General features: G+C 40.8%; 1 protein-coding gene across 1 annotated transcript; it reads left to right on the forward strand.

Moving 5' to 3' along the window:
- The first annotated feature begins 543 nt into the window (after window positions 1-543).
- Window positions 544-8632, forward strand: LOC113015246 (uncharacterized). Its single transcript, XM_026157196.1, has 15 exons — window positions 544-611; window positions 1770-1890; window positions 1973-2095; window positions 4035-4187; window positions 4274-4498; window positions 4605-4770; window positions 5107-5212; window positions 5292-5385; window positions 6776-7039; window positions 7287-7409; window positions 7477-7626; window positions 7717-7941; window positions 8021-8186; window positions 8264-8366; window positions 8452-8632. The coding sequence occupies exons 2-15, from the start codon at window positions 1771-1773 to the stop codon at window positions 8549-8551; spliced, it is 2118 nt and encodes a 705-aa protein (XP_026012981.1). The 5' UTR covers window positions 544-611; window position 1770; the 3' UTR covers window positions 8552-8632.
- The last annotated feature ends 812 nt before the right edge of the window (window positions 8633-9444 follow it).

Genomic DNA, 9444 nt, shown 5'->3' on the forward strand with positions numbered 1-9444 from the left:
GCTTGACGTTCAAAACAAGAATCCAGAAAGAAAGAGCATTTTTTAATACGCCTCTTTTAGTTTTCTACAAATCCACAGCATGTTTGAAGGCAAAGAGCCCTGATGATTAAACTGCAGCTTTCAAAACAGACTCGCTCTGACCCTGTGTAATTCGATTTAAATTAGCATCATTAGGCAGTAAATCTGGATTTTGCTTTTGGTTGTGGCAGAATAATAAATTAAGCTCATGTGCCCTTTTCTCATTTCAGCTAACAGCTACAGTACGTCAAAATATGATTCAAAGTCGTGATTAATTATAAAAAAATCTCCCTGAACTACAAAATCAGTTTCATTTCTATCAGTTTATTCTGAAACGTTTTCATTTCGCACGTATTTCCCTCCACACGCAGGGGTATTTTCATCATTTAACTTTCACCATGTGCAACTCTCATACGGGAAGCCTAGTTTGTGTGGTTGCAGCTGGTCGTAAATTACATTCACATGACGAGGCAGTGAGCAGATGCATAAAAGCTCGCATCAGGAAATAAAACTTCCTCTTTTTAGGCGTGAAGATCTAAGCGTGCTCAAACCGGGTGAACTTGTCTTTCTGGGCGAAGTCATTCTGCAACAAGGTGAGTGTGACTCTTTTCTTTTTACACGTCTTGTTAAATTAATGGCTTGTTTAAGGTTATGGATGTAAGCGAATAATCATATGGTGTCGGAAAAGATTTACTGAGAAAGAAGCTGGGAGATTACAGTAAGAGATTACGGCTTGAACTTCTCTGTTTTGCGATGGAGTAATCTTCAGACGTCTGCTCTGTAGATGAGAATCATGTTTACAGGCTCTTCTGCTTTTGTTTACAGACTGTTTCATTGCAAATGCAGTGTTGTGGTTTTGTGCACTGAATGCTAATCATGCTTAACCCTTTCACGCATAGTGGTTACTACAGTGGACAGCTATTCAAAGGCTGATTTCTTGTATTTGTGTCAGTGTTGATGGTATACTTGCACATAAAGCACTACATCGGGCACTGATGTGCCACTCCTTACCCTGCCACCCACTGGTCGTTTAATGCTACTATAGATGTATGACATGTTTCATTGTAATTTTTGTTTTCTCACCCTTTCATGCATGAATTATGACAACCTCAATCAGGATTTTTAGTCATCTTTTCATGCCTAAAGATGCCTAAAAATCCTGATTGAGGTTGTCATAATTCATGTATGAAAGAGTTACTATGTTTGCGTGACCATTTTCAGGCTCAGTGGTGACGGAAACCTGGAGTTTATCATTCTGTGTTTGAGTTGTATACATTCCCGCACTGTTTATACTGGGACTCTCTTGTAGAGTTTTGTAAACCTGAGCCGAGATCTTCTCAGAGCTCCAACTTTTCACATCTTTCAGTTTAAAGGAAAATACTTTTACTGCATTATTCCTAAACATTATCATTATCAACATTTTTAGACCAAAAGTAACCTCAGGTGCACACCAAATCACAGAAAGTTAGATACTGAAATTTCAAAATGCAATCCAAGTTGCCTAAGTTGAAGGCAGCAAGCTTTTGTTGTTCAAATTTAGATCATGAGGAAATGATTGAGAGGGGGTAGGGCTAAATAAGTATATACTTTTGCCTACTCCTTTTCAAACAACTGCATGGAATGATATTATGAAATGTTGGTGAATCTATATGTTTGAAATAAAAATAAACTGAACTGAACTGAACTACTGAAGTGATTAGCTGATTAAACAAGGATTACATCTGCTTTTCTTTTTTCCCCTTCCTTTTCAGTATGCACACTTTGTGTGCTGTGTTGCTTTTGGCCTTTGTGGTCCTCGCCTGTTCTTCGCCCGCTGTGAACAAATTGTGGGAAGAGTGGAAAACCAAACATGGAAAAGTTTATGATAATCAGGTAGGACTTAAACAGACTTTTTGTCTTTGTTACCACATATTCTGGCAAGGTTTGAATGAGACAGCGCGGATTTGTGTTTCAGACCGAGATCGACTTCAGGAGGGCAGTATGGGAGAAGAACGTGCACTTGGTGTTGAGACACAATCAGGAAGCCTCAGCAGGGAAGCACAGCTTCACGCTGGGACTGAACCACCTGGCTGACATGGTAGGATGCTGCTGCTGAGAAGACAGGATGTCTAAACTTTCTAAATCTAGATAACAATCTGTTATTGTGCAGTCGTTCATTAGTAACATTAAAACAGCTTCAAGGCTCATGGATAGAATTGCATTAAATTATCTAAAACTATCTGCAGTCTGGAGTGACCACAGGAAAAATATCTGAGTGCTGAACAAAGCTGTAGCAACAGTAGAAGACAGAAGAGGAACAAACAATTGCAGGATCGGTGCACTTGGTTTGGCATTACCATGAATTCTATGTAAAGTAGAAGTGAGATCTACTACAGAATAGGCGCTCATACGATTGTGGTAGTAACTGCTGACTTTAACCACAGCTGGTTTCATACAGTGACTGTAAACAACATTCAGAAACTTCATTGTCATCATTTGTCTTCTCATCCTGACAAAAACCATCCATCTTAGTCTGATCTTACTGGTCCTTCTCAGTCCGAGTCTATGTTTTAATATTAGGGAGTTGAGTTGCCTCCAGTCTATATTATGACTATTATGGCCTTGCAGCCACACTTTGAGCCACATATCGAGTATAAAGTCAAAAATCTCTACACAGACGGGATTGGTGTCTCTCTCTCTCTCCTTGTCTTTCTCACTCATGTATTAACCAATATGTAACTATTACACAAATCACACTCCCAAATCATTGTATAGTTGTGCTGATGATGGCAGAAATTTTGACAACAAGAAGAAGAATCAACCAAACTGAAAACATTTAGCAATTCTGTTAAACTGAACAGCACGAATTGCAGCGCCAGACTGGAGCGATCACTCACAGGAGCGTATCTGAGAGACCTCTGGTGGATACAAACATTTTAACACCGTGTAAACATAACCATATGTTTGCCATCAGAACCTCAAGCGCATTCATGCACATTGATCTTTTGCTGGTGCAAGATGGACGTGAATGACCACCACTGTTAATCTGCAGATAAAACTGCATCCCCGCGGGCTTAATTTAAACCCTAACCTATAGAGCGGCTCTAATCTCCCTTCATACAATCAGATTAATTTAATCCAGTATGGGCTGGGCCAGCCTGGACAATCAAGATGCTTATTTTTATGTACATAAGGACCCTTATGTAATGCTGGAAATATATAACAGAATATAGAATAAGGGTTGCAAACTGGTTGGTTCTGTGCCGTTCTGGTTCAGGTTGGACTTGCATAAACTATTAAATGAAATACTTTGCTTATGTGCAAATGTCTGAGAACCTTGCATTTTATGTGGACTTTGTATTTTAAATAAAAGGATCTCAAGAAAAAAGTTTCATCAAATGTTTTGCACATTGAAAGACCAGAAACACAAAGTGCAAAAACCTTAAAATATTAGAGCAACATGTCAGTGTTACAGTGTTGATTTCTTGTTCCTGCATGGATAATATTTTAAATGAATGAATGGATTGTTAATATTAAAAAACAAGTGCAGAAACAAGAGAGGAATTGTATTCTAAGTTAGAGGGGTTTCGTTTTTGATTAAAAATCCAGGAAGCCCGAGCGGTAAAGCCTGGATGGGCGTGGCGTGTTGGCTCTCTGCAGGAAACTGGCAGAAATGTTTGGGACACATGCAAGCTTTTGGCCCGCTGTCAGAGGACAGAGTGCTGCAGTTGCCTGGGTGAATAATGTGAGGCAGCTGAAATACACTCACATGTAAGGAGAAAGATTCTGTTTTTAAAGCTGCTGTGAAAGATAAAATGACACAGAGCCTTATCTGCTACAGCTGGACCGTTCACCTTTTGTATTTTATGCTCTTCGTCAAAGACAGAGGTGATAGTTGGAAGGGCAAACACACAGCCAACCCGAGATCGGTGCTGTGTTTATACATTCGGTGTCAAGTGAAAACAATGCTATTGTGCAGAGGTGATATTTAATGGTGTTTTCATTTTATTTACCGCTGCCATTTCTTTGCCCCCAAGACAGCTGAGGAAATCAATGAGAATCTGAACGGCTTGAAGCTGGAGGAGACCGTTAATTTCACAAATGGCACTTTTAAGGACGTGAGTGACTCACCGTTACCTGCGAATGTGGACTGGAGGAAAGAGGGCCTGGTGGGTCCTGTCAGAAACCAGGTGAGATCGGGTGTTGTAAGAAAAGGAAAATCATTAACGCGATCCCGTGACAAAAGTGACACTTTGTACTGTTTTTATTTTCTAAGGGTTTGTGTGGGTCATGCTGGGCCTTCAGCTCTTTGGGAGCTCTCGAGGGCCAGCTGAAGAAGCGCACTGGGACACTTGTTTCCCTGAGTCCGCAGAACTTGGTGGATTGCAGCACCCAGGACGGAAACCTGGGTTGCAGAGGAGGCTACATCACGAAAGCCTACAGCTACGTCATTCGCAACGGAGGCGTTGACTCGGAGAGCTTTTATCCCTACGAACACAAGGTCATCCTCGACACGCACAAAGAGAACTGTAGGAAAGAGGGTGGACAAACACAGAAAGACTGACAGTGCTTCTGTCTTTTCATAAATGTCTCGTTTCTCTTTGCAGAATGGGAAATGCCGCTATTCTGTCCAGGGACGGGCTGGCTACTGTTCCAAATTCAGCGTCCTTCCAGAAGGAGATGAGAAGATGCTGCAGAAAGTTTTGGCATCAGTGGGGCCGATCTCCGTGGCCGTGAATGCCATGCTGGAATCTTTTCATATGTACAGTGGAGGTGAGGAGGCTAAAAGCTTCACGGTGCAGGAGATTCTAGTGAATTTTACTTTATTTGCTGGTCTCTGATCCAGAAAAAAGGCTTCAATCCCAGAGGGATAACTCCTCTTGATTTTCGTTAAGTGGCTTAAACAGAATCATGCATTCATTCACTTGAAACTGGTGGAGCCCCCTCAGGGAGGTCATACATCTCCTACTTTCATTGCAAAGTTTGCACATTACCGCTGCTATAATTTTAGGTTTGTCAGCCCTTGGGAGGCCCTTAGCACTGACCGGCTGTACCACATATTTTTTACCTTATGTATTTTTTTTTAACTTACACGCCTGCATTTATTAGGTTTATACAACGTACCAAGCTGCAACCCAAAGCTGATCAATCATGCTGTGTTGCTCGTGGGCTATGGCACAGATGGAGGACAAGACTACTGGCTGGTGAAAAATAGGTAAACGTACCTCCGATTGTTAACCTGTAAAATATTTCCGATATTTTGAACCTAGATGTGAATGTTTTTGTCTTTTCAGCTGGGGAACTGCATGGGGAGAAGGAGGTTACATTCGGCTTGCCCGGAACAAGAATAATCTCTGCGGCATCGCCAGCTTTCCAGTCTACCCTACAGTGTGAAAATATGGCCCACTAACTCAACTTAGTTTATTTAAATTATTATTAAAGACCAGTCAGTGTCACTGTGTTTTATTTCACATCACCGCTAAAGATGCTTAAAGTCCAACCAACTGAAATAACTTTTCATCTGATAAAAAAAAAAACAATATCACTGTACTTTAAATGTCTGACTACATACTCACACATGTCTGAGACTGAAATACTTCAGCTCTCATTCAGTAGTGTTGTTTCTACATTGTACTCTATGTATTTATTTACTTTCTGCATGTTAAACCTCACAGATTTAATAATAGTGACAATGACAAGTGAAAAAATTGAAAGATTCATAACATTTTGTGCCATGTAAAAATACTTTATGCACATTCGCTTATTTGTACATTTCTAAGCACAAATTTACACTCAAGAACAATAAAGATTTTGTCAACTGATCAGTTTTAATTAAAGTTGGAAGTAGAAGTAGTACTAAAGTAGAATTTTGGGGTATCTGAACTTTGCTTGACTATTTTTTTTCCTGAAAACTTATTGCTTTTACTCCCTGCATTTGTTAATCAAATAAGGACTGCTCGGTGTTATCTTTTAAACTGGAAATGTGAAGCTTAGATGTAAGCCCACATGCTTTTAAATCAGTACGTGGCTGGTGCACAGTATACAGACAGCATGAACGGTATACAGTCAGTGTAGAGAACGGGCATCAGCCAGGACAACTCATGAAACATCTGCTCACATCTGGTTGAATTCAGGTGTGTACATCTGCAAAGAGCAGCTAGTCAGCTGATCACAGCCTATACTTTAAAGAAAATCTACTGAAGTTCTCAGTAAAAAGTGAGTTGTGATTCTCTTCCCCACACTGAGCCATTACAACTGATTTTAGTTCCCCCACCCTTTGATTCCACTTTAACCTCAGACTGGACTCCTTTTCCCATTTAGAGGCAAAGAAAACGGAGCTTTTTTTTTCTTCTTTTTCTCTCATCCTGTTCTACATAAATGATTCAAGCTGTTATTATCAAGCTGATATTATTTTATCGTTACATTAATACATTAATATAGCACAATGTTCAGTAAGCTTGTATAAAAATAGCCAGTAAAAATCTCCTCCAACGAACTACTTCTTATTTTTAGTACATTTCAGAGCCGATACTTTTTCCACTTTCAGTTCAGTGAAAAGGTTGAATCACTACTTTAACTTTTACTGGAGTATTTTTCAACACTAGTGCACTGTGGCCACAAAGGGATGGACATGGCAGGCATTCACTGCTTTTTACCAAGTACCTGAGTAAATCAGTGAATGCAGGTTTGATGGGTTTTTTTCAAGTTTGTCAAATAATCTGAACTGCATACAATTTATGTGGATGGCTCATATGACAGCCCCTCTCAGTGCTAACATACTTCAGCTGACTTTAAATGTAAATTGATACCACCTGTAAACTCTGCTGCTGCAGTCCACTTAAAAGCAGGAGCCACACTGCAGGCTGTTTGCTTTGTCACACCGTGGTTGGAACCCGTCTTCTTCTTTTCCCAGATTCTGAAAATGTTTCAGCGCCTGCTTTTCACAGTCTTGTGTGGATTTGCAGTGGCCGATATCAGTTCGCAAACAGATCGACACTGGGAGCTATGGAAGAAAACGCATAAGAAAGTATATTCTCACCAGGTAAAACAAAAGTGGAAAAATACCAAGGTGCTGAATCCTGTAACTTTAACAGGAATGTTTCATGTCTTCATCTATATAAGTGTTTAGCTGGGTTCAGTTTAAGCATATAAGTCTGTTTAAGCTTTATTTTAGAACAAGAACCCACCTTGTGTTTCATTAACATCAAGCTGTTTGGATGTCTGAACTCTGGCTTAGTTACGGTGCACATATATGCCACAGAAGATTTGGTGTAACATTTATGTTCCAGATTGAGGAGTTGGGACGCAGATTGATTTGGGAAATGAACTTGAAACTGATTAATCTTCACAACCTGGAAGCCTCACTGAATTTGCACACTTACGAACTGGCAATCAACCACTTCGGAGACATGGTGAGCATTCTCCTCAAACTTTACATCACTTGATGGTGAATGGTGTGTAATTTCTCCACGCTTGCAGACCCCTGTGGAGATCGCTGGCACTCTCATGGGCACTAGGGTACCATCTGACCTGGAGATGGTTGCTGCGAGCTTCATAAAAGTCAATGCTTCTCTACCAGCTTCAGTGGACTGGAGGGATAAAGGCTTGGTAACTCCAGTCAAAAAGCAGGTGAGGTCCTAGCTGGTCCCCTCAGATATCCACACATGTAACAGGAAACCTCTACATTTTTAATCATGTCACGAGTAACCTTTCTTTTAGGGTTCTTGTGGCGCTTGTTGGGCTTTCAGTGCGGCTGGAGCTCTTGAGGGGCAACTTAAAAAGTCTACAGGCATTTTGAGATCTCTCAGCGCTCAAAACCTGATTGACTGCACCACAGATTATGGCAACCGGGGGTGCAATGGTGGCTTAATAGCACGTGCCTTCAAGTATGTTGTTGATAACCAAGGCATTGCTTCTGAAGATGCTTACCCCTATATCGGAAAGGTGAGTCAAGCTTCCACTTGCAGGTAGACTGTGATTAAACCTAGATGTTTCTCATGTTAAAGAGTCTACTACTTTTCAGCATAATCAGTGCAAGTACAACCCACTGTATCGGGCTGCTAACTGCTCAGGGTATTGCTGCTTACCAAGGGGGGATGAGTTTGCACTGAAGGAGGCAGTGGCTCTTGTGGGGCCCATCGCTGTTGCAGTTGATGCTTCCAGGCCACAGTTTCGCTTCTACCATCGTGGTTGGTTACTTTATTAAAATGATGCACAGATTGAATCTTAGTCAGAGTTCCTATATTTGCCCTCCTGTAACACACAGGCGTGTACATGGACAACACGTGTACCCAGAAAGTGAACCATGGCGTGCTGGTTGTGGGTTACGGCAGAGAGAAAGGACAGGACTTCTGGCTCGTCAAAAACAGGTTGTTCTGAGTCACTGGTTGATGGACTGGGTTTCTTTGTTTCCTTTAATTTTGAGTTTCATGACAGCAGCTGCTTTATTTGTAGCTGGGGTGTACAGTTTGGAGAAGAAGGCTACATCAAGATGGCTCGGAACCGAAACAACCAGTGTGGCATCGCTCACCATGCTTGTTTTCCTTTTGTTTGATTAAGTTGGGTCTTTGTTTTATATTTTGTTTTTTGTTTAAATAAACTGGATCACTGACATCTTAACATGTTGGAAACTTTATGAATTTGCTATAAATTTAAATCTGAATTTGTTCACTTCTATGGATCTACATTATACAACACTGGTCAACCCAGGGTCTCCCTGCCCTTTAGTAATTAAGGCTGGGAATTTGCTATATAAATGCCAGCTGACAGTTCCCAGTCTCATTTTATTTCAATTTGTCAAATTGTATAAATGTGGCATTTAAAGAAACTGTTTTGTGGCTTGAGGCAAGTTTAAATGGGCTCTTTAGATCCACAATCCTCTTGACTCTCATGAGCAGCCCCTGCTGCACCTACGACTCAACTGCAGCCAGTTTCTGTAAAACAGGGCTCCATTAAACTGCAGGTTTAGAAAAGGTACAACAGGACTCCTGAGTTCAGATGTTGAACCTGCACCAGCAGCAGTGACATCAAACGTACCCCATCAGTGATTCATGGGCCCCAGCCAATGTTTTTCTTCAATTAGACACAAACTAGTTCTAAATCATCATGGAGAGCATTGCTCCCAACTGGAAAATGAAAAAGCATCAATCACAATACCGCTTTGACCTCCAGGTATCTGGTATTATGAGGATAATGCTGCGCTTAATTCAAGTGTCTGAACCCACAGCTGTTGTCTGCTTCCTGTTGGATTGCTCTGCTCTGTGGGTTCTTTATATCTGTTTGGCTAACGATCTCTCTCTTTTCATAACTCTGCTGTATTTGATCATCATTCTAAATATCTGCAGAGGTCTCTTTTAGTTTTTACAGCCTGAGCTGCTGGAAGCTCTGCAATCTGAATATAAGCTGAAATATATGCAACTGATGCAGAATTTATATTTTTTTAACAGT

This window comes from Astatotilapia calliptera, chromosome 22, assembly GCF_900246225.1.
Source record: "Astatotilapia calliptera chromosome 22, fAstCal1.2, whole genome shotgun sequence".
Lineage (NCBI taxonomy): Eukaryota > Metazoa > Chordata > Actinopteri > Cichliformes > Cichlidae > Astatotilapia > Astatotilapia calliptera.